We start from the raw sequence: 25707 nt of genomic DNA on the forward strand, positions 1-25707 counted from the left end.
CCAGCACGCCTCCCCCTTCAGCAAACCAAGAAATGACACAAATACAAGCTCCCTGTTACCCAGCTCCCGAAAGTCATTTCAGACCAGAAACAGTCCAAAAAGCCAATTTTAGAAAGTACCAGTTTATTTGAGGAAAAAAATAAAATATCAGTAACAGTGGAAAATCCCCAAGAGCAATTACATAAGAGAGTCTAAACATCCCAAGAAGCAGAAACTGCTCCTGCCTTCCTGGTAGTGCCGTCCATAGGCAGTGAAGTCCTCTCCTTCCCATTCTACAGTGAACTCTGTGCAGTTTTTCGAGCCTCCCAGAGCCTTCCATTTCCCCCAACGGACTTGCACTGGGGCCGAGTGCCTAAGTCACCCCAGAGGAGGACCCTTGGGAGAAGTGGTCTCGCAGCGATGCCTCAATACCCGGCTCCCCTGCACTCCCCACTTCGCCTGCCCAGCTCTGAGAAGCAGCTGCCACTGGCTGAAGCTGGACTTCTTTGTTCTATCGCCTCTATGAATCTGGCCTCAAGCCTACAACAAAGCCTCGGAGTAAAGAGGCTTCAGGAGTCCATGAGATTTCTAAACAGTCTTCGCAACCGTCTGGTTTTGTGCTGACTACCCAGTTAACTCCGTTTGGGGACCCACACTCAATATTTTTGTCTTAAACCACACCAGACTTGGAGAGCTATGGGAGGACACGACTTGCGCAAAGTACAGAGGCATTGGACACGCACATTACCTTTTGCTCTCGGAGCGCTGGGGGAATTGGTCTAACTCTCAGTAGAGGTAGGAGCTATGTACACGATATATTAAGAAAGACCCACAGCAGCAGGTTCAGAGCTAGCCGTCTACAAAAGCTCAGCGCTCCCAGCTGGGAGATGCCACCAAGGCAGACTTCCAGCTACCAAAGCCAGCCTTTTGCAAGGGGCGGGCACTTGGCACAGTACCGCAGGGGACTCTGCAGTGCAGCCAGCCCCCAAAACAAAAAGTTGTCTTCTCCATACTGAGCTTCCAACACTTACTTCAAAGAGCAACCCCAGATGGCGACCTCTGCTCCAACTCAGAGGATCAAACCTGACACATCACCGACTGCAGCCTGCTTCCAGGCATGGCCCAGGACACCGGGATGGAGCCCCGGGGCTCAGGCTGCTCCCGGCTGCCTTTCCTAGCACCATCCCACTCACGCTCTAGACAAGACGCCAGACAAACAGCAGTACAAATGAGATCAAGCCTCTTACACACAGTAAGGCTGCTGAAGAATTAACTCCAGTCTCTTTGCTCTTAACTGTGTATTTCTCAGTAAAATATATAATATATAGCTCTATAGGACTGATAATAATATATTACAGGCTAGAAATACTCTCTTCTTTTCTCTACTTCAATCATATTATGAATCCAATATTGCATACAGATTAATCCTAGAAGTTATTGCCTTGAATTTATAATCAAAATTCACAGAGTAAAGCTTAAATAGTTTTCACAGAGACTCATTATATTAGTGTTTTACATAAAAAGGATAAAAGTTACCAAATGAGAAGAGCAGCCATTTCAGAAACTATAAATAATTCCATTAAAAAAAAAAAAACCAAAACAACCCAAAGCCTGAAAAAAAGTTACGGGAAAACCATAAATATCTTTAGAGTCTGCAGTAGCTGCTATAGAACGAGAAGAAACCTGTAACACACTGTAGCTAACTCTGCTTTGGTTCAGAATATGAATATAAAACAACATCTCTAGAGAAATGCCCGGCCAAAGGAAACACAAAGGGATTGAAAAAATAAATCTGAGGAAATTAAAAAAGTAGATTTTTTTTTTATTATTTCAAAACAATTTCTACAAACTTTATATAAACATTAGGCTATTTTCTTTAAAATTCTGTTATTAAAAAAATCCTACAAGCAATCCTTAAAAAAAAGGTAAGAGACTGAAGGCAAGGAAAGGGTGTCATCATAGCCAAACTAAACCGGCTGTCCTGATTTCATGGACTAATGACCCTTGCCTGGGGCTGACAGAAGAGACAGAAGTCTCCTGGGGAGGACATTCCCATAGGGCCTTTATGGCATTCAGGGATTTTGAGCCCCTATGGGCCTTCTACTCCCTGATAAGGCAACATTATCTGTAGTGTAAGAGATTCATAAATAGTTCTCCGCAAAAATGCTTCACAACAGCCTGCTGCAAGACATCTACTAGCAAGGTTTATAAAAAAAGCGCCATCTTCTATAGAAGCAGCCAATCTGAGCATGGCACACTGGATGCAAACACATGGTGGTTTTGCTTCCATACAGTCTGTTTTGTGTTTATATACCCTCTATAAAACCAAGCAGAAAATTTGGCATCTTTATTCTTTTTCACACTACCTTTAGAAAAAAATACACTGAGGGTTTTTTTTCAGACTCTTTGTATTTCATTGGGCCCTGGTTAGCTGTACGGCATGGGAAGGGTCATGTAGGAAGTTTGTTTTTTCTCAAAGTTGCTTTGAAATTCAATCCAAAAAGAGCATTTGTTCAGCACATCTCATCTGAGGGCACAGTTTTTCCATACAGTCTGTTTGTCCTTTGATGGGCACAAGGTGCTGCTGAGCTTTAAGCATAGAACTCATTTGTAGGGGCTTTCTTGTAGATCGGTTTCTTCCCAAGGTCGTAACTGCCTTCGTCCTTTTTCTTCATGCGATAGACTAAGAGGAGGATCAGGAAGACAGCAAACAGGAGGCCCACTGCCCCTCCTCCAATGAGAGCTGGGGAGGAAAAAAAGAGCAAGGAGTAAGCCTTGGACAACTCCAAACCATCAGCTACACCTCAACATCTGCCTCAAGAGTAAGCACCAGTCCCCAGAACAGCCTCCAGTGCCAGCATTGTCCATGTGCCTGTCACCATATGTGCTGGCATTCTCAGTGACAGCAGATGTTACTGGAAAAGGCCAGAATTTACTTTCAATCCAACCACAGAATAATCGCATGTTCCACATTAACCAGTTTATGTTAATCTTCCAGTTTAGTGCAAGAAAGAGACTTTGACAAAAAGACTTCCCCTCCCCATGTGGAGACAGAACAAAAACACACCCCCCAAAAAAATCCCACCACAACCCACAAACAGCATCAGCTCCAGGAAAATGCTATAGCTCCGACTCGAACGCTTTGTTAACTACCTGTGTGACCACGCTCTGGGGCCTCTGTATTTCAATTAAACCACAACATCCTGCTACCACCACCACCACCCTCCAAAAAATATCCCAACACCAAAACCCACAAACCCGCAAAAAAACCCACCAAGATTTTCTCTCTGCTCACACCAAGGGAGGCTACAAGACTTCAGTGAAGTTTATCCTTTGCTGTGACACCTACTCATTGCACTGTATCGGCTTCTTTCTTAGGTGGCTTTGCAACCTACTCTTCCAGTCACTCCTCCGACTGGGAGGATGGCTGCAGATTGGTAAAATGTGCCAAGGTTTGTACTCAGACCATCAGGCCAAGTGCTTGATGAAGCACACCTTTAGACAGGTCTGTCTCACATGCCAAGGGGAAGCCAGCTGTTTGGTTTCGCTCTAGACAGAGGTGCTTCAATTCGTAACAGTTGACTAGGTGTTCAGATCCCTCAGAGGGGTTGTTTGGCTCCCGGCAAGGCTCAGAAAAGGAAGGACTTGGGCAGAGGTTAGAAGGAAAATGCCTGCATTTCATACGAAAGTCTATGATATTGATTCATGACTAGATACGCCTCTTGTTGAGGTAGTTAGTATCTGGGTGCAGAGCAGCTGCCACATGACTTGGGAGGCACTTGAGCCAACAGCCAGCTGGCAGGTGCCAAAACAAGTTGTTTACCCCAGCAAGGCAAGCAGCAGGCTCTGCTGCTGCGTAAGGACCGAAAGCAGAAGTGACCCTGCCACAGCTGATCGCAGAGGTAACGCATCTCACTCCCACAGTCAGCAGAGAACTGCTCCCCAGAGAAACAGGGAACAACAGAAACCATCTTGATTTACAGTATTAATGATTTATCAGGACAAGGCGGATTATTACCTGTTAGGACTTCTGTTCTTTCAAAGATGCTGCTGTTGGCTGTGCTTGCCATGGAGATCTTGTTGGACAGGTTCTCTTCGACAGGTACAGCTTTGTCTGGAATGATTTCATTGTCCACCATTGTGTTTTTCTTCTCACCTTCTATCTTTCTCCCAGTATCTCCAGGGATATAGTTGTCAGATACCTACAGGATATAGACACACCACACCCATCAGTAAGCAGCACCCAGCCCACCTACAACTGAGAATAGGAGGGTGTGCAGGGAAAGGAACGTTTGCTTAGTGCATTATGAGTACAGTGTTCCTGCTCATGCAGGTAGATTCATCTTGATGCCACGTCTTGTGGGGGAAGGGCATTCAGAAAGCTTCGCAGACAGACTAGAGTAGCTACGTGTTGCTTAAAACATGCAGAGACAATACTTACCACAGGAGTATCTATGGTGGTCAGATATACGGCATCTTCGGAGTCTGAGTAGTCTGCAGGGGGTGGGAGGTAAAAATAAATAAATAAATAGAAGAGGACACTGAAGCCTTCCTCTCATCTCACACCATTTTTTCCAGAATTTAGACACTTCACACAATACCAGTGACTGTGGATGAACTAGGACTCTTGTTCTCTGCTACTACAATTCCCTTTATCTACTAGTACTTTTCACCATTTAAAGGCTTTAATTGCACAAGACCAGGACATGTAATCTTAAGACCAACACTCACTTCTCACAAGGGAGGGGTCTTCAGCCAGATCCATTGGCTCCTGCTGCAGATTATCAGGAGCAAGGCAGCTCTGCTATAGCTTGCTAAACTCATGCCAATGGAGGGCAACGATGTCACCACCCATCCCTAAAGGATAGTTCACCATCCCTCTAGTTACTGGATCTGCCCAAACATGTCAGGCACCAATTTCAGCACTTGTTCTTTGCCTTTTAGAGAACAAATGTTCACAAAGGGGACACAGAGCTACAGAAACTGGTTTGGGCAGGGAGCTTTGCACATCACAGAGAGTTCACTTGAACATCAGTTAGTTCTTTACGTTGTTTGGCCTCAGCTGAGATACCAACTGTAAGCCTTTTAACACTGCTTCACCAACAGATTATTATTTTTTAAGTTTCTCAGAAGTTCTTTGGAGTTCAACAAGAAAGAGATCCAGCCAGTGCAATGCCTTTTCACTTGCAGTAAGACAAGCTTGGCTGAACTCCATCTGCCCTCCCCAAGTGATTCAACATCATGGTACAACCACTTTCCCTGCTCTCATCCATGAGTGACTACGATTCACATGGCTTTCTGATCTCCACCTGACACAGCAGTTCCCTCTGGAGCGCCAGCTGTGCACTTAGCCCATCACTCATGGGCTGGTGCTGGAAGAAATTTCACAGCATCAGCTGAGGGAGATCTATTTCCCCCCTTCCCCGCTTACCTCCAGACCCAGATGCCTCATCTATATCTAACTCATCCGAAGTTAAGTGAGGCCTGAACTCGCCAATGTCTTCATCATCTGGCAAGTCTCCAGAGGCAGCATAGCCAAGCCATCGGGCATCCATGGTCTCTGTTTCTCTCACCTGCAAATAGGGGTAAAGAAGCGTTAAGTATCAGGCAACTCCTCAGAAGCACTTTGCAAAAGGTCAGGAGTTCAAAGCCTGTGCTGAACACATCACTTCCATCAGAAGAACATTAAATGCTGAACTTCCTCTCCACCAAAAGCGTTACCTTCATCAGCCTGGAAACAGCTGAATTCCCCTAGAATTTCTCAGAACAGAAGTGCGAGCCAGCCTGGGAGGGGAATTTCCTGAGGGCTATAGATTCAGGAGGTTCACTGGAATGTACAGGGTGCAAATAACACAACAGGATCTTGGTCAGGAGTTTGTGGCAAAAGCATGTGGAAAAACAATACCTTCAGTTTGTGATGAGGAGGGGATTTGGAAGGACTTTCCATTCCCCGAGAGAACGCCTGGCACCTATAGGTCAGGTTTTTGCATAGCACCAAAGCCCCACACCAAGGCAATTCATTGCTTCTTATATTAAGAGCAAACATATTTTATCACTCAAGGGTTAAAAACTGGTCTGTCAGTTCAGCTGAACTGCAGTGCAACACGGTGTGAGTTCAAGAGCACTTGTATCAATAATGACTTGCCCAAAGTCATTAACGCCCTGCCTCACCTCTTAAAATGGAAGGAAACAAACAAGTCTGTAAAATGAAATCCTCGATCCTACGGCCAGATGACTGCAGCTACAGACACACACTAGCAAAGCAGCAAGAGAGCCTCCCTGAGAACCAGCTGTTTGGCCACAATGGCAATTTACGCACCAGTGCTCATTTGCACTTGGACCTTCAAGGAGCCACAAGCCCAAACCTCCTGCCCTCACCAAGGTTAGGCAATTACCCAGAACTATTTCTCCTCGCCCCACAGCCCTGGGGCCAGCCCCTGCGAGGGTACCACAGCTATGAGCTCTCGGGTTGCTCAACACCAGCCCACAGATTCCGGCAGCTCCAGATGCTTCCACAGCCATGAAGTCACCCCCGCGGACCCCTTCCTGTACCGCAAGAAGCACGATGCAGATGGACGGGTCCCATAGCTAGGGGCCAAGCTGTTGACATTTTTTCATGCTGTCCCCACAGAAGACTGAGAAGTCTGTCTGAAGGTTTATCTACCCAGGAGAGCATTTTTAAAACATCCCTTTACTCTACAGTCCTGCACATTTGAGGGCTCTTCTTAATGAGCAGGTTTACCACAAGCTACAGCCTCACGGGGGGTGAAGATCAGAAATCCGTGGGACCTGTAGAAATGGGTGGTACCACCCGAGCCCCAGTGCTTGCTGCTTCATTGGGGCAGCAGCAAGACCCCGAGTGGCTGGGATCAGCCTTCCTCCTCTCCCGGCCAGGAGCGGCCCATGCTACAGCCCCCCAGTGACACAGACCGAGGATCTAACACCGGCCATCAATCTCACAAGCAAAGGCCACAATCAGGTGGCCGCAAGCCAGGTGTCAACTTCCTCTGCCCACAGCCCCAGCCCTGCTTCCAGCCCAGATTTCCTTGCCCATTAGCATACTGGTTTTGCCACAAACAAGGCCTCGTGGTCAGGACAAGATGGTTCTCATGTTGCATAAGGAGCAGTGGCTACTAGATGTGCTCTTCATTAGCTTATTGAGGCATCTTTGGTTTCCCCATCAATGCTGCTGGAGGATAACCAAATGAACAGCCTAGAGGGCACGGAAGTGCCGAGGCCAGCTCTCCTCATAGACCCCTGTCTCCACTATGCCCAACCCTGGAACTATGTGACGGGAAGGGGGCTGGGGAGGAAGGCCAGCTGGGGAGGAATTCCCTCCCGGCCTGGAACCAGGCATTCCTAATGTTATGGATCACTCGCTCCAAGGCAAATTCATTTCAAGATATGCGAGACCCAGCCAAAGCCAGACCTGCAATGGAAACTGCTGCCAGCGTGCAGTAGCTGTTCCCAGGACAGCTTCTGACCATTTCACCATGGGGCAGGAAGAACCCAATTCCCGTCTGCCCCAGCGAGGGCATCAGAGCTGGGAGCACGTTTGCTGCAGGTCCGCGTAAGCCAGCTGCTGCGCCAGGGCAGATCAACATTGGCAAGTGCCGCACCAAGCCGCACCCCTGTGCCAGCTCACACCGTACTTCATCCTGAATCACGGCCAGCTAATGTCCGAACAAGGGCAGCTCAAGAAAACCCACAATGAAGCCACCGAGCAGCTCGACAGCAGGCTGGCCTTATCAGATCAGCCCAGCCATGAGCAAAGCTGTGGCAAACAGCCACGGTGATTAGTACATGCTGCGGAACGCACCAGGTTTGGCTATCAGAAAACCCTATTTAAATCAGTGTTTACAAGCCAGAGGAACATAAGGAAATTACTGACTCACAAGCGTAAATAAGATTATATGGGAGCGTTCCCTGAACTCACTCTTCATCATCCTCTTGAGCAAGGACAGGGAAGTTCCTGGAAGCCACAAGAGCTTCTCAGACCATATGGGAAACTTTTCTTGTGGGCAGCGAGCCTCAGTTTACAGATTTGTCTGCCAGGGAAGTTAAAGGGCTGCTGGGCACCTCCAGACTTACACTCCAGGTTTCCGGACATTCTCTCCTAGGGAGCAGGCTCCTGCTGGGAGCTGGGGCATGGGCAGCCTGGGAAGAGTTAACACTGCAGTGCTCAAAGGGCATGTCTGGAGCAGGCACATTCCTTGCATACACACCTGCGAGAGGGCACAAGGCACTTTCACAACTTAAAAGCAAGGGCTTTGGGCTTCCCAAGTGCCACAAAGAGCACTGGGGAGTATTGCTTAAAAAATGCAGCCCTTTCCTAGAGGATTCAGCCCTCCCTACAGCTCCACTACCAGGCGAAGAGGCACCACGAAAGTCACCCATGCTTCTCTCTCAGCTGGCAGGCTGCAGCCAAGAGGAAAAACAGGAGACTGCCGTAGCAGGATGGTCAGCCCTTGCCAAGCCATCTCTGGCCACATTCAGTTTAACACCTTCTGCAACTGCCAGCTGGAGAAGGGCTCTGGTGCTGCTTGGAGTCTGCTTTCCACCACCTGTTATCCCAGCACTGGAGCCAGGCCAGGGACTTGCTGGGAGAGTCGGACTGGGCGGCTGCACAGCCCCACCTCGCCCCGGCAGCTGAAGTACAGCCCTACTATTAATACACTCCTCTCTAGGAGGGGTCTGTACAGAAATCAACCTTTTCTGCAAGAGTCTAGTTCCAGGATTTCTTCCTCATATTAAGCAGCTTTATCCCCAGTAAGCACCGAGGGAGATTAACCAACGTGCTGGAGAGCAGAAGCTTTTCCTGCCTGCCAGTGGCAAAAAAAAAATAAAAGAGTTTATTCCCTGTCAGGCAACCAGCCCATCAGGCATGTGAGCTATGAGCGTCATTCCTGGAAAAGCTGGGCACAGAGGTCTCATGTTGGAGCCCCAGACAGGCTGCACTACTGGATGAAGCCAGACGCTGTTTGCTCAGTTCAGGCACAGGAGTCACACCCCTGGCACGCCAGGCAGGGGCTCGCGGCCCTGATATGCCCCAGCCCACCCCACTGCACTTCGTGCTCCTGGGGCCTTCATTTAAAGCCCCAGCATAGCAGTAGCTTCTTCGCAAAGCAAGAGCATCAATTTACCGAGGCAGCAAGCAAAGTTTCTGTCCCATGTGTGACTTTCCCCAGCCGCTGGCTAGTTCTGGGAAATAACAGACCCAGGCAGCTCGCTTGCCCCAGCCCACATGTCCTCACCGCAGCCTCTGCAAAAACCCGTTCAAAAAAAACCCAAATGATGTTTTGGGGCAGAGACAAAGTCTGGAAGACATGGAACTGCCTTTTACGGCTGGCCCTTTTCTCTGATCAAACACACCAGTGTTCACTAAAAGCTTCTTTGAAGGGTCACAGCCAGCACGCTGCGAAGGGAGTCAGACCCGCAGAGACTCGGGCATCCAAATCCAAAGTGCAAGGAGCTCTTAAGCAAGTTTGTAACTTTGGTATGGAGACCCACCACTTGCTCCTGCGCCTCCATCCCAGAACTGTGTACACAAGTCCAGGAGTAAACAGGAGCAAGGTGAAAGTCAATCTTTCCTCGACAAAAGCACATGGAGTGGGGCCAAGCTGGGAGGTGGCAGAAGAGGGGGCAGACCTGTTAACTCTTTGTAGTCTGCAGGGACAGATACATGTAAGCTGTTCCTGGGGCTTTTCTCAGGTGCCCTGTACTAGGGAACAGTTGTTCAGATCACCTCACTTCAGTGAACAGTACTACACAAAATATCGTTCCCAGAGCTGTGCTGTCACAGACAGTGTCACCTCACACCACCACAATGCACATCTACATCAGCTGAACAAGAAAGGGCTCCTGGACAACGCAAGCAGCTGCCTGCATGGCCCAGCCTCAGAGCCTGGTTATTAAGAGATCGTTCTCACAAATCCACCACCCTAGCCCTTGTGTTGTCCTGCATCACGAACCAAAGAGCACCGCATCCCACGGAGACTTTCCAGTGCGAGGACACAAATCTCTAAACCACCAAGCCCAACAGAGGGGATTTCCATACAGTTCACTTCCACCAAAGTCTTGCAAACAAACAAGGAAGGTTTTAAGGCTCACACAAAGTGTGCAAAGAAGCAGGGGTTAGGAGTGAGCTCACCCCCTCAAAGCACACCAGCCCCCCAAAAACAGGAAAGCAGAGGAGCCATGCAGTGCTGGGAACAGGGCAGCTCAGAGCAGTGCGTGCCAGCCAAACACGCCAACCTCCAAGGCAGGCAGCGAGGTAACAGGCAAAGACAGCTCTATCCTCCCATTAAATAAGCATTAAAAGAAAGTTATTAGAAGCAACCTGAGCTTCCGGCAACGGCAGCTCCTGCCATATGAGTAAGGGAAGGGTCTATACTTCCTCCCAAAATACCCTTTACTCCCTCCGTGCCCCAGCTCTGTGTACAGAAAAAAAAAATATATATATAAAATACAATAGTTACTTTTGTTCTGAGAGCAAAGCAAATATCAGTATTCTGATCTAGGTTGCACCTAACTCCTTCAACACATCAGCCACAGCAAAAAAAACCCCTAACAAACTCCAATCAAAAAAAACCAGCACTTGTGCCAACTCCTTCTGCCCGTGCTGGGGGGGGGGGTGTGTGTGTGTAGCATTTTACCTCATTCCTGGTTAGTCTGTCCCACAGGATTTGCAGCGCAAAAAGCCTGCACCTGGCCTCTGGGCCAAGGGACAGAAGTTAAACAGCTCCCATCCAGGCACATATTTGCATGACAGGCTCACCCGAGGCTTCCAGACATGGTTAAATACTACTGTGCCTCTGCTCAACACTTTTCAAGCAGTCCTAGAGCAGGACCACAGGCACAGTGGCTTTGCGCAAGGCCAGCCTTACCCATCTCCTCTCCAGCAGTACAGGTGCACTCCCATCACAGTGAGCTGTAAAGGAAAATCCCTAACACTTCTGAGGACCAAGGGGGAAATCAGAGACAGAGGTACAGACCAGGGCTTGCAGGCAGCTCCTGGCTGGCAGCAGGGAATAGCACTGCATCTCCAGTATCCCAGAGCAGTTCTGGCATGCAGTTCCTTTGTACCTCTTAAAAAAAGGGGGAAATCCAAACGTTTTTATTTTTTGAATTGTGCTCAGTAATACAGGCAAGGAGCAAGGTCTTGCTCAATAAGACAGAGCAAGAGCAACATGCAGGTTGATGAACCATGCGGCTGGTAGAAGCGTCACTCATTCAAGGTGACTTAAGAGAAGCATCCCCAGTCCCTGTCCAACCAGGTATTTGTCTCCCTGCAGCCACATAACCAGTCCTGCGTGCTCATACTCAGCAGCCCACGTGCTGGGGGGGGGGGGGCAGATGCAGTAACGCACGTCCAGCACTAACACAGCCTCAGCCTGGGTCGCTCCCCTACTTGCCCCCATTCTCTCCGTGATTCTTTAAGCTGTGTTGCCACAAGCAGCTCTCCTGGGGGCTCATGCGGCAGCAGAGGCATAATCCCCGTGACAATCACACTGTAATCCTGGGCTCTGGAGAGCGACCCGCTGTCATGGGTGCCTCCCCTGCAGCAGGGATGAATCCTTCAGGGCTCTGCTTGCTCAAAATAGGCTTCCCTGCACTTAAAAGGTAACTGAGGTTTGGTTTTGTAACTCGCATGCGCTTACTTATACATGGCCTGCTCTCTTCAGACCATACCGTACGCACGTGCCCCTCCGGCCATGCCATAGAAGCAAGCAGCAGGAGGAAGGAGAGATTACAAAGGAATGAGTTCTTGTTTAACTGCTCTTGCCTGATTATCAGCCAAGAGCAAAGCCATAAAGACTGAGTCCCTTGCCAGACAGGCACATGCTGGGATCTGTTTACTGCAACAGTGGCAAAATATCTACTCTAAAAAGCAATGCCCAGCTCTAGAGACCTGCAGAGCCTGAGCAGGAAGGAGGTGACTTGCTTCCCCCCTCCAGCTAGGGGAGATAAAGCTCAGCAGGCAGTTGCAGATGGCCGTGTGTCAATCACTTGCCCTGAAGCAAATAAAGATAAGGTTTATAGGAAAACTGCAGGAGGGGAAAGCAGGAGCTCTCATGTGACTGGGAGGAAAACGACTGTGGTAGTCCCTTCACACCCCTGGAAAGTTCTCCAGGTCATGAGCAGCAATACACACCTAGTCCATAAAGACTTTGTGTTTTATGATATTTACAAACCTGATCATAGCTATTTCATACGCTTCGTGGCCCAGGGCTCAGTTCAGAAGTTGGAGAAGGCTATTCAAGGTTAAAAGGAATTCAGTTTTTCTGGCTCTCGACTCATTCTGAGTTGCCCTACTCTATACCAGAAGGCTCCTATTGCATCTTTGGCTGTGAAAGAAAAAAGGGATATACAGGACCCAGCAAAGCAGCTTTTCCATCAAGAATGACTTCTCGTGCTGATATTCAAGGCCTGGGATATTTCATATATTGTATTTCCCCGCCACACCAGGAACAGGCCGGCCCTCACTGCCCCTTCCTAGAATACGCTACACCCCAGTATTTCCCCGGACATGCACACCAGCAGAATATCCACTTGGCAAGAAATGTGTGATGTGAATTTTCAGGATCTTTATGCTCCCTTACACCAGTGTTAGCAAAATTAAGCCAGGCAGACACCCAGCTTCAAAGGGTGCCTTTCCTAGCTGGCTCACCATGCAGCTAATCTCAGCTCGTTTGCACAGTCACGATTCCCAATGCTGCACTCCACAAAGGCTTCCCCTCCCACAATCCATTTTAATCTAATCAGAAGTAGTAGCCCAAAGATTTAGGCTAAGCCCAGGTGGCTGAGCTCTGCCAGCACAGTTATGCTATTTAAAGTTTTGCTCTGTTGGCAAAGCTACCCGCAAAAAATTGTAGCAGAGGAAGTTATCAGCATGAAAGCACTCAAGACAGCGTAGCCATTGCACTCCACTATCAGGCTATGCCCGTGTAAGCATTTATACAAACAAACATTTCAACAGCAGGGATTTTCCTAGTTAGCTACAGCAGCAGAGGCTGGGGTTTTCAGTGCATGGTGGCATTGTTTTGTTTTGGTTTGTTTGTTTGTTTTAATAGAGATGTTCCCGACTTGTGCAGAAGTTGGTTTGGCTTGGGCCCAGAAAGCAGCAGACACACAGCATGTGCTATTGGGGATAATGCAGCTGTACTTTGGGAAACCTGTCACTCCTGGGAGCATTTTCCTGTCTCTGAGAAGAGCTCTGGACTCCCAGCCAGGATTCCTCCCTTCTCAGAGCAGGGGTTGGAGCAGCTGGCAGAAGTTTTCCAGCCTTCCCTGACCAGGTCTCTACACCTGCACCGTCGCAGCCAGGAGCCGAGGGACTCCAGCTATTGTTTTGGTCGCTCTTTCCTTGGCTGTGCAAAGCCTGCGCTTGGCTGGACTAGCAAGTCATTTAGTAACCAACGCACAGGATCAGCTCCTCATATTCAGCCTCAGGAAATTTAGAATTAGCGCCAAGAACAGCCTGCACATAAACAGTCTCCTGCAAGATCCTGGCTCCAGACTCTGCTCCACTGCGCACTGTGGATTTGTAATAAATATTTATCTCACTGGGGAACAGAGTCTTCCAATGAAAAACTCCTGACATCAGTAAGGACTATATTTCCATTTGGAGGGACACGTTTCTCTGTTTTTAAAGGGGGACACTAGCTGACAAAAGATGCTTCTGCCACCCCCCTAGCACCACGCTGGCCAGGATCCATCCCTTTATCTATGGGTCCCGCTACCTCTCCAGCGCAGCAGCAGCACCCCACTGCACCAGGCACTGTCCTTGCAGCCACCTCATCTTATGCACCGAGATTTCTGGCTACCCTGCTGCACAAGTCCAAGGCAGGCAATTTCACAGTTGCTAACACATGTTAACATTTATTTTTATTGTTATAGTTTGACCATAACAGCAGCTACAGGGCAGGAGGCAGAGTTAGCCTCGCAGCAAGGTAAACGGGACAAGGCCACACTGCTCTGCATTCAAGTTTTCCAGCAGACAGCAGCACAGTTTTAATTGAATTGCGGTGAAGACACCTTTTCCCTTTTCAGCAGCTGAGGCAGAGCAACATCAGAAGAGAGAAATCTTTCCCATGGCAGGCTTTGCTTTCCCTGACAGGAGGCAATTTGTTTAAGCAAGAAGCAGCCTTAGTTTTGCTTGACATGACGCTAGGTGCTTGGGTAACGGTGCTACAGGTCTCCCAGCCTCCTTCCCACCCCAAGGAGTGTCTCTCTGAGATTTTAATTAACTGCTTTGATTTTTAAGTTATCCCAATAATTTGTCTAACAACAGCCTCTTGGCATTTTATAAGCAAAGTCTGAACCTCAAAGGATTTAAGGATAAAACTGACAAGAGCGCATATTGCCAGCAAAAAAAAAAAGACTTCTACAAGAAACCTATTTTTGCAGTCAGCCAGCCTTCAGAAATTGAGAGGGACACAGCTACATCTTGCGTGTTTTCCCCTCCTACGCTGACATTTTCTCCAGATTCAGGATTAAGTATTTAACCCCCTCTTTTGAGACTTTCCACTCTTTTAGCTCGATTCGAACGTTTTCAGTCATTTCAGGTAATACTGCTGCTTTCCTCTCTGCCCCACACAACTCTCATTTCCAACTGTCTCTGTGTGCAGATACACGGGAAGTCAGTGCCTGCTCAAGACAAGACCATTTTCTGATCTGCCTGTGCCAACACCAACTCAACTGCTGGAGCAGTCGTATGTCAGAGCCTGGCAGCTTTTCTGCCCACCACAGCCACAGCCCGAGGCAGACCAGACGAGAGGCAGCAGGGAAGACGCTCAGTGCAGCGGGTAGCACAGACCCGCTGCCAAGCAGCACTGGCTTTGCCTGTCACCCCTTTTCTAACTAACCCCGTACGAAAAGATCCACCTCTGTGCTGCTGCGCCTCGGAAGTCTGAGTCACTGCTTCGGGTGAAGGGCCAGGGCCGTTACTCAGAGGGTGACAGCCGCCTCTGGGAGCTGTGAGGCCAGGGCAAGTGCCAGAAACCCTGAGTCAGAGCATGACTACTGCTGCCAGTCAGGGCTGACAGCGACACACAGCAGAGCTGATCCAGAGGCAGCAGCATTTACTGGGCAACCATTCAGGCACACGCTTAAAGACACACACAAAAAAAGGAAGTCTGAACTAATCTAGAAGTGCAGCCCTAACAGCTCATAAATGTAGGATCTTTTATAGCTCCTCAGAGCTGCAGCTTATTACAAGTTAAACTTTTTAACTAGGCTGCCCTGTCTATTCAGAGCCACCAAGCCCAGTCTCATCACAAGAGTCTCATTCTAGTGCAGATCGTTTGAATCCTTAATCTAAAGCATTTGCATTCCACCGAGTCTCAAACAAACAGCCACACATGCTTCGCAACAGCAGCGCGGAGGTCAGGCGTGCGCAGGGCTTGTCCCCAGCAGTTTTGTAGTGCTTCAACTGCCTTAGCTTCTGGTTTGAGGCTGCAAAAGCAGCACAAACCCTGCTGCTGTTACAGCACAGAAAGGAATAAGCTGTACTGAGTGGAGCGGGAGAATGCAGCTGCAAGGATCTAAGAGCAGGCTGAAGAGGATAAATGTTAACTCAAGAGCAAGGAAGTGTTCTAAGTGTTTTGAAGGATGGACACTCTGTTTTGTCTAGCCAAAGTGACAGCTGGGGAGTTCTGTGGGATCACTGAGCCACAGTAACTCAATCAAGTAATCTTCTGAGTCAACTTAAGTCATTTACATTGCAGACCATAGAGCCAGTTATCACACCTTCTTTATTGGTACAGTTACTATCACTGAATTTAAAACCAATATTATTTTTTTTAAAGATGAAGTCCATCGATCCATTTGAGAGAAAACTACTTAACGTTAATACACACAAAATGCAAAACACCCTAATGTTAACTTATAGCCAAGTGGATTCAAGCAGCCAGCACATTTTCAACAGAGTATTTACCAGCACCACGAGTCAGAGGGGAGGGAAAAGTAGCTGCAGCAGTTGTGCCGAAGTCTGCATGCCAAGCAGCCTGCCAGAGTCCCTCCTCTCCGCCGTCACTCCGAAGGTCAAGTTAGCAGCTTCCAGTGGAAGCGGGACACAAGTGTATCAAGAAAGCAGTAAGCCACCACAGGAAAACCATGGCAAGGTCACATTAGGCCCCACTTCAGGCATTTGAGAGCAGCAAACGGCCTCCCCAGCCCATCCATTCAGACAGCTCAAGTCAGTTAACATTAATAAAGCCATTAACAGAGGTTTGGCGGGGAAGGAAGAGAGGAAGACACATAGGAAAAAAAACATTTTCACTGTTGTTGGAGTGGATACAGGCCTTTACAGGACTCCGAAGTGCCAAGGCCTTGGGAGACAAACACCAGGAGGTGCAGGAAAAGAGAGCAATCATGTTGGCTAACAGCCTTAACTTCCTAGGGAGAAGGAGTCTCTGGTATCATGAGTCTGAAAAGCACCAAGTTCAGCCCCGATTTGCCTCTTGTGTAAACTGTTTGGAAAACTCTGAACCACAAGGAAGTGTTCTCCAGCATGGGAGCTGGCAGGCACTTAGGACAGCAGCAGTGCTGTTTTCCTGACCGTGCCTCAGGCACCGCAGGGGTGACTGCTCCCACCTGTGTGGCTACCTCCACGGTACAGACAAGGTGCTGGGCTGCAGAGGGACCGTGCACCCCTGAACTCCCACCCCATGAGCTATGCACACAGTTTGACAAGGTACTAGAGAGGCTATTTCTTTCTACACATTACAGGCATTTCATCCTACCTCTAGGTTCATTTCATCAGAGCTCTAGGTTTGGCCATCAGAAGTCATAGGCTCCTTCCCTTCAGGACTAAGGGACTTTGCCTTAGAGACCATGATGTTGCTGCTCTGTGTTTTAGGGAGGCTGAAGCAAAGCCAGGATTTGCTCTACACGTTCAGCTGCCCCGTGAGTTTGCCGAGTCAGAAGGTAAAATAAAGTTAAACGTGCAGATAGCAATTTCTTGATTTGATTGGGAGGGACAGATGAGAAACTGGGCAAAGAGCAGAAAGAACAGGCCTCAGGGATCAATGGCAGCAGGACAAGCCAAACCGGTTTTAACATTAATAATGCTGAACTACTTTCCAAACACAGCTATCATCAACAAGACACCAGCTTTGCCAATCAGGAGGCCTCCAAGCATGATTGCTTTAAACCGGCAAACAGAGCCCACAAACAGCACGAAGCCTACCCCCTCTCCCTGAGCAATCCTCTGCCAGCAGCTTCTGGGCTGGATTTCGGCTTGTCTACGCTGCTAGGGATGCACAAACACGATGCAGTGCTACATGGAGACTTTATCTGCATACTTCAAGGCAGGAAAAAGTAGGGCAGCTGCAACAAGCCTGCAGCCCATTAGCACTGCAATGGCCCCCTTGCAGCTCAGATAAACACAGAGCAAAGCCTGCAGCAGACAGGCACCTCTGCTGTGGGAAAATACCCCTAGCTTCCCTCCTGGGCTGCCAGGGGCACTTCTAGATGCTAAAAGCACAGGAAGAGCTCAGCAATGCTACTCTGCTCAAGCAAGGCAGACCGCAAGATCTTCATCAGCTCCACCGATCCCATCTCCTGTGGCTGCACTGGTGGCTTTCTGCCCATCCCCAGCTACTAAAGCATCTTTTGCAGGAACCCCATCCTTGCACAGCACAAGCAAAGGGGAGCAGCTTGCCGACAGCACCTTTGCTTTCTAAAGCACTCAGCTGGAGAGGGCCAGGGGACATCAGGAGGCACCAGGATACAGCTCCAACCACCTCCCCCAACCCATGGGAGCAAGACAATGTTCCCACATAAAACTGATGGGCTGTTGTAACGCAACCCACCCACCACCTAAGCACCAGCGTCACACTTCCGCACTTCAGTAATACTCCCCACCCTCTTACACATCGAAGATTGCTTCACGCAGAGAAATCCCATCAACACCAGAAAGCCATGGAAGAGGAAAGCAGCCAAGACATTTTTGTTTGTACAGGCTTGGGGAAATATTCAAGCACCGAATCACTCTCAAAAGCCATGCTCTTACATAAGCACAAGAAATACAATCCCTGTCTTGTAAAGAAACAGCTACCTGTCTTCACCCTACCCGCACAGAAAAATGAAGAGCCACACACTGTGCAGCTCTGCACGTTTTGGCAGTACTATTAAAAAAAAAAAGTAGCATGGGAGGAGCGCCAGCCAAACTCTCCCAAACAGTGTGTCATCCTGGTCTCCTCCCCAGCAGCCTATAACCCAAACAATTTGTTTGGATTAGGCTTTATAGTAGGCCAGTGTTACTTCTCAAGCATACACTCCATCTTAGGTAGCTTAAAAGATACAAGCAAATACCCCGTACAAGTTCCATATAAGGATTTACTAAATACATCTGTGCAAAATTTGTTGTCTTTGCAGAAATCTGATGCTTGCAGACCACTCAGTTCCCCAGGGACACCAAGTTGCATTTCATACCAAACATGGTCAATGCAACTTCCAGATGCTGTCTGCCCCAAAGGTTTGCCCTACTAGTTTGGGCCAGTTCTCAAAAAAAGAGATTCAAGTGCTTAATAGCAGGGATAAAGACATCAGATTAAAGTGGATTTGGGCTGGTGGGTCTTAGCAGAGACTAGCTGACAATTACTACAGATGCTCTCTGTGGGAGTTTCCTACTCCACAATCAGCACCCCCCCAACCCCCTGTTTCTGTTAGAGGGCAACTGAGCAGCAGAGCCTTATCAGCTCTCATCTGCCCACCCAGCCCTCAGTCCAGAACGAAGCAGTATCGATGATTAACCCTGGTTTTGAGAACCCTCATCTCCTGCAGTTACCTTAATCTCAGCAGCTCTTTCAGATTAGCAGAGGAATCTGCCCTGACTGCACTATCAGCAAGACGGACACACACAAAAACAAACAGCAGGGAAGGCAGAATCCTACATCTCTGCTTCACCATGAAAAATCCCACACGTGCCCTGCTTGAAGCATCGAAAAATGTATAACGAAGGGAAACAGTTAACAGACTCTTAAACCCCCAAGAGTAATGCACCTTTTCTATTCCCGCGTAAAAGGAAGGTTTGATGCATCTAGAAAGGCACCAGCACGACCGAACCCAGGTAAGAATGGAAAGCCCGCCCAGGTGCTGTAATTGTACTGCACATATCTAACCCATCACACATTCACAATGAGAGAGAGATTAAAGGACTTAAAGTCCACGACCAGCAGTTGGAGATCAAAGCCGTAACGGCGAGCAGTTCATCTCTATCACATACCCTTGTACCCTGTTACCGCTCCAATCCCACTAGCCCCGCTACCAGAGCGGCGCGACGAGGCTGAGCAGCGCACAGGGGAGAGAGGGGCAAGTGGGGAGCGGCACGAGGGCCGGGCACTAGGGAAGGGGCGAGAGGGCTCCGGGGGCACGGCTGGGCCAGGGCAGCGCTGCTTCGGCATCAAGCAGAGGAAGCAGCACGCAAGCCAGGAAGGACGCAGGGAACCGGAGGAGGGAACCGGAGCTGCCCCACTGCCGTTAACCCATTCTGGCCGCCCCTCATCAAGAGAGGGGCAGATCCCCCGGCGGGCGGCGGGGGCATTAGCTCTCAGGCTACCGGCAAGCGGGGACCTGCCGCAAGCACGGCCCGGCACGTGGGGAGCAGGCGGGTCACCCACCCCCCGGGGCAGGGAGCACCCTTCCCCACCGGGGCGCGCAGGCGGGGGGCGACCCTGCCCCGTCCTCTCCCCCGGCCCGGCGGGACTCACCGACTCGGCGGCGGCTGGCAGGAGGAGGCCGAGCAGCAGGGCGGCGCCGAGCAGCAGGGCGGCGCAGAGCAGCGGCGGGACGCGGGGCAGCGGCATGGCTGTGCCGGCGGAGCGCTGCGGAGCAGACTGCCACCCTTCGCCGCCGCCGCCGCCGCACTTATAGTGCCGGAGCGGCCCGCGGGGGCGGAGCGCTGCCGCCGCCCGCCCCGCCGGGAATGCCCGCGGCCCCCGCCCCGCGCCCCGGCACCGCGGCGGGATGCCCGGCGGGCTGGACCTGCCCCGCACCGGCGCGGCCCCTTCCCGGGCCCCGGGGACACCGTGCGGTTCGCTGCCGAAGCCTGAAACCGGGAGGGCCCGGCCCCGGCTGTGCGGGTGCGGAGGCTGCTCTGCACGGGGGGTGTGTGTCCCCACTGCCGGCGTGGGGATCGTCCCTAAGGGATGGGGAAAGGCGAGGGGGGGGGGCGAGAGAAAAAAGGGGGGGGTGAAGGAAAAGGAGCGGGGGAGACAGATAACGCAGCATCCGCTTTTGAAGCATTCCACAAGTGACAGCCTCACATTTACAGAAAACCGAGCAGGACTCTGTGACTCGCAGCGTGTCATCACTTTGGTTATCAGGCAGGGTGTTACATCACAGGGTTGTTGAAGATGGAAAATGAAACCGCTCCGTCTGTTTTCTCTGCAAATGGCAAGTGCAAAAAACCCACACAGAAAAAGGGGAAAATCCCAACAGCACAGTTTAACTATTTCAGTTTTTCTTCTCTCATTAATAACTTTGCCTGACCATGAGAATTTGCTTGAAAGCATCCATTTCAGCCCTTCAACAACCTGAACTACCACACTGGTACATCCTCTGTGTCAGTCCCTCGTTCACGCTCCAGTGATATCAGTTTGTACTTGACCTCTAGTTTGTACAGAATAAAATATTTTCTTAGTGGGGACACAATGCACAGATTACAAAGTGTGTGTGTGTGTGTGTGTGTGTGTGTGTATGATCCCATCTGCCAGGTATGGACTCAAACTCTGCTAGATCTGTTTCTCAGCCCACTCCAGCACTACAACGCTGTCGTGGGAGAACTTGGAGCCTTCCTCCTTAGTCCCACCTTAGCATGCTAAACCTAAAACCAAAAAGATCCCTAAGGTGAAGCAGCCTTCCCCATTACCTGTTCCTTTGGGAATAAATAGGTACAGAGGCTGAGAGCTGAGGTCAAGAGATCCCTCCTCAATGTTTGTTAGGACCATGCCTGCACACATGCCTGCTGGCAGGATTCCTGCCAGCACCGTGTTGAATTGGCTATGGAACCAACTGGCGTAGTATAAAGTGACAAGAAGCACCGCTCAGAGTTTAAAAAAATGAAGTAAGATCTGAAGGCAGCATACATCCACATAAGGGTAGGAGCCAGCCTGGAGGAGGCTGTGGCTGTGGTGGAGTTTCCCGTAGCACATGATCCTCTGTGCTCAGGACAGCGTGCTAACCTAGTTCACCTCAGCATCCAAGGCCACTAGGGAGGGATCTGCGCTGTGAGCTGTGTTACAACCCTGTCTTACCACCCTCACTTCATCACACGGAGGAGCTGATGAAAGTCACTCCTGGTGTGGGCAAGGAGCCCAGCTCCAGTGAGTCTCCAGCTCAGGACACCCAGCAGAGCTGAGCAGCAGAAGATGGAACGGCATGAGAGCACATGGGCTGGACCAAATGTGCAAAGACTGGTCCATACCATGACATCTGCCAGACAGAGGACAGCCTCAGCAGCACAAGGTGGCCAGAAGCACTCCGCTCCTCCCTAAACCTCTAAATGGCACCGGCATTTGTGTGCATGTGGCCGTGACCCCTCTACGCCTCCTTCCAGGTAAAGCAGCCACCAGCAAGATGTCTTCAAAACCAGCTTTCTGTATTGTGGTTACAAACACTGCTAACTTGCCTGTTAACTTCCTCTTCAAACAAGCACAATACACTGTACTCCTGGTTGTCACAGCCCTCAACACACACACCCTCCACCAAAAAGTCCCCCCTGCGCGGCACACGACAGCATCTTCCCTCCTAGGGAATTCTGCTTTGACAGAATGGGGAGGAGCCAGTCTGCCCACCTGGCCTAGGGACCACGCACATCGTCCATCGAAGTCACACCTGTACACAAGATCCTTCACACAAACTGGCAGAAATCTTGGGCTTCTAGAAACAGAAGAGAAAATCAAACTTGACCTTAACGTATTTTCCAACCTTGAGAACAAATTTACGTAACTTTACTGATGACATTTCCAAAGTGCACTGTGCAGATCCACCTCCCACACACACACACAAACTTTCTGCGACTCTGTCTCCACAGAATTCATATGGGAGGAAATGCAGCCACTAAAATTACAATATGGTTCTGTGAACCCATGACACACAACAGCCTGCTTCATCTTGCCCTTCAGATGCCCCTTCTCAAAATGTTAACATTCTCCTCTCTCTGAAATAACACAGAAAAATCAGATACATGACACTCACTGAGAGTGACAGGACAAATGGGCCCAGAGAGAAAAAATGTACAACTGAAACACACAAAAGTGAAACCTCACCGCAAGTGAGAGAAACAAGAAAAATAAAATACATGTTGAGCCACACGTTTGTTCTGGGCGATGAATTCTCACATTCAAGGCGTGTCAGTTCCCTTCTCGATTTAAAAATTACAGTTGGCAGAGAAATGACATAAGCTGGCCACCATTGTTCCTAACCCAGTGTTCACCAGTGAACAGTTACCTAACTCTTGCATTAAAAATAAACACCTGCCAGTTCCCAACACACAACACAAACATGCTGGAAGTGGAATGGAGCACCCAAATACAATGCACTTGGAGGGCAAGGGGAATCACATTTTTACACGGCAGATAAGAAACATCTAGTTAACCTTGAGAAGGCCACATGCAGAGCCCATCAAACAACTCTAAACCATAAATGCTACTGTACTAACCAGGAAAATACATTCTTCAGCCAAGCTCAGCACAGTTCCTACAGGCAGATTTTAAAATAAGCTTAGAGCAGAATCCTCAAGCACAAAGAAACTTTAAGTGGAGTTTTAAAAAAAATTTCAACTCCCAAAGTTTGTTCACTACGCTGAGCTCTTTGGAAAGACATACCTGCACGCTGCGTGGGTAGGAGAGAAGCGACTGAAAACTCATCCCACATTTTGAACTACTTAATGCCAAGTTATTCTAGAAATGTGCAAACTTAGCCTTACTGTCCCTTTAGCAAAGGTCACCTTAGCACAAATCCTACCTGCCTGGCAAGAGGGAAACAAGCCCTAGCCAAGGTCCGTTCAAATAGCACTGCCCTTTGTATATCAGTTGTTAAAATATGGATCACCTAAATAAACAGCCTTCTGTTTCGTGCAATGATTCCTGAGGAGAAAAATCAATACCATCCTATACAGCTATTTCTTATGGAAAGAATCCCTGGCTAAACAGGGCATTCTTTTTTCACATTCCTGATAAAGAAGTGGCCACGATAGTTGCATGTGATTTGGGTACATTCTCAGGGCATCTGCTATGTCCTGGGCATGTCGCCACTTCTTCCACCTGCTGCTCTTCATGACACGCAGGTGTCACGCATGAAACAGCCAGCTGGTTAAAAAAGGACATTCTAACCAGAAGCAAGGCAAGAAGCAGCAACTCTGACACCCGAGAAAGCACTATCTTTGTGTTTCAACATCCTTTTCCCCTTTAGCACATCTTTCGTTCACAGCTGTCTCTGACTTTCATTTGAACTAGAAAGGAAGAAAAGGGAAGCTGAGAATGACACTTAATTCCCCAATAATGTTTGCTTTCCAGGTCCACTTTAAACCCTTCCTGCAGAGCAGGGGTGTGAGGTGAGGGTCCCTGTGGGGAGAACATCCTCTCTTCCATGAGAAGGACATGGTCCCCTAAGCTGCAGCAGCCTAGAGAGAAGGGAGAGCTGAATTCAGGAGCACAGACAAACTGATGTGACCGTGCAACATGCCACTGTGAAATTAATTCACAAACTGGGTTGCAGCAGACTCGCAGCACAAATATCTTTGTGCCACAGCACTTCACTGCATCCATACTGGTACACTGCCAGCCCAAGGTGGGAGAGCGCCTCAACTTACGTGTCTGATATGACTGCTGCCATGTCTATCAGTTCAATTATAGGGCAGCAACCAAGCAGGGAGGAGCCTCAAATTTGGAAGGAATTCAGATCGGCACCTCCCAAAACACCAGCTCATATCTTGTGACCCCAGGGGACTACTGGATAAATCAGAGTATTGTTGCTGATGACTTTGGCTGTAGAAAGACACCCAGCAATTATACCAACAGTCCTACCTTACATTAGCTTGGAGTTTTAGCTACGACTAAACAATGAAACATTTTAGCTGGCAAAGGAAAGCCAGTTCTATAAAGTTTGAAAAGGAAAGAGGAGAGTGAAAACTAATATCTAAGCAGTGGCTTGCACATGTCAGCCAGCCAGGCACAGCAGATTTCAGGAAAGGAAACCAATTTCTACCAAGAGTTAACAGAGGAAGTGTTGAGTCTCACAATTCATGCTCAGCAACACAGTGGCAGCAGGCAGCCCTGGGATTTTCCCCTGTTCATTTCTGCACTGACTGAGGCTGGTAAGCTCCTGCAAAAATAAATTCTGCAAAGGCACAAGTGACAACTCAGCAGCGGTTGCCCACGTCCACCACGTGCTGCCTCTGCCTTGCACAATCCTTTCTAGGAGCATCAAGGGCAGGAACAGGGAGGAAAATGTGTCAAACTCGCCTCAGCACAGGGACATCCACAGAATGACGAAGGGAAAACACGCAGCAAAGCTGCACAGGGAACTTCCCATACACAGACATGGAAAAAACATTGTGAGAGAACATCACAGATCCTAACCTGAGTTCCTGCAGCCACAAATACTCCACACTCACAACTGATGTTAGTCTACCACCTTCCGTAAGAGCTGGGCTCCCCTTTTGCCTTCCTCCTCTCTTTTCCAGGTGAAAAGGGCTCTGTGGCAACTCCTCCATCCATCGGAGCAACCCAGAGGTGCTTACTCTCCTTTTTCCAGTGGAGAACTTATCTCCAAAATGCTCCATTGACCCATGCAGCCTTGAGGACTTTGGCATTCAGATAGCAACAATTCTCACGTCTGAAGCCAAGCAAGCAGGACAGTTACTAAGGCTACTAAAATGAGCTCCAGCAGCCAAGAGCAGATCACAGAAGGGGTATGGCCAAGCATGAGAGATGCTGGCACCCAGCTATTTCATGAGGTATATAAAAAAGAAACCACTACCTACCAGAAGACACCTCCCCAAAGGAGTCAGGCCCTACACAGGACCAGCCCTGTAACAGAACAGTGCTGCCGGGGCACACCGGGGCTCACAACATCATCTTGGTGCCCTATGGCCTAAAGCGAAAATGAGCACAGCTGGGCAGCTGCTACCAACAAGCCTTGGTGCCTGCAGGAATTGGCCTAGAGATGAAAGGAAATATCCCAGGACAATCCCTTCTTGTTTGCTTAGTATCTGCATCTTTTTAGCAAGGGCTGCTCTGCCGAATTATTGAATCCACTGAAACAAACCCAGCCCGGCACCGCACAGGAGGCAGGGGCACCCCCCGCATGGGGAACAGCCGGTGCTGAACGGGGGGCAGAGAGTGCACACAATAAATAACACACGCGCGCGTTATTACACATTAAGTGTGTAATAAATCACACACGCGCGCGTTATTACACGATAAAAGTGTAATAAATCACACAGGCGCAGAGGCTGCCCGGCCTCACTCCGGGGCGCTGCCCGAGCCCCTGCCGCAGGCCCAAGCGCTCACCGCAAGGCCCGCCAGGGGCGCCGTAACGGCCGGGTCAGCTCCCCGGGCCCGACCTTGCCCCGGGCGCTTACCTGCCTGGCAGCAGCGCGGCGGAGGGCAGCGGCACCCCCCATCGCGGTGGCCGCCGGCCGCCATGGCGCGGCCAGCGCGGGGGCAAAGGGCGGGGGTCAGGGGTCAGGGGTCAGCGCCGCGCCGCGCCCTCCGCCGC

At 49.6% G+C, this 25707-nt stretch overlaps 1 protein-coding gene across 3 annotated transcripts; it reads right to left on the reverse strand.

The window, feature by feature from the left end:
• Nucleotides 1-106: 106 nt before the first annotated feature.
• On the reverse strand, nucleotides 107-25664 carry SDC4 (syndecan 4). 3 transcript variants are annotated; one of them, XM_037402558.1, is made up of 5 exons: nucleotides 25571-25664; nucleotides 5411-5552; nucleotides 4421-4473; nucleotides 3998-4181; nucleotides 107-2722 (listed from the first exon to the last, which is right to left on the reverse strand). In XM_037402558.1, exons 1-5 carry the CDS (start codon nucleotides 25610-25612, stop codon nucleotides 2571-2573), a joined length of 573 nt encoding a protein of 190 aa, XP_037258455.1. In that variant the 5' UTR covers nucleotides 25613-25664; the 3' UTR covers nucleotides 107-2570. The 3 variants fall into 3 exon arrangements, with proteins under 3 accessions (XP_037258455.1, XP_037258454.1, XP_037258456.1); XM_037402557.1 differs by lacking the exon at nucleotides 25571-25664 and adding an exon at nucleotides 19695-19827; XM_037402559.1 differs by lacking the exon at nucleotides 25571-25664 and adding an exon at nucleotides 16725-16845.
• Between the last annotated feature and the right edge of the window lie 43 nt (nucleotides 25665-25707).

The sequence above is a fragment of the Falco rusticolus genome, chromosome 10, assembly GCF_015220075.1.
Source record: "Falco rusticolus isolate bFalRus1 chromosome 10, bFalRus1.pri, whole genome shotgun sequence".
NCBI classification, from domain to species: Eukaryota; Metazoa; Chordata; class Aves; order Falconiformes; family Falconidae; genus Falco; species Falco rusticolus.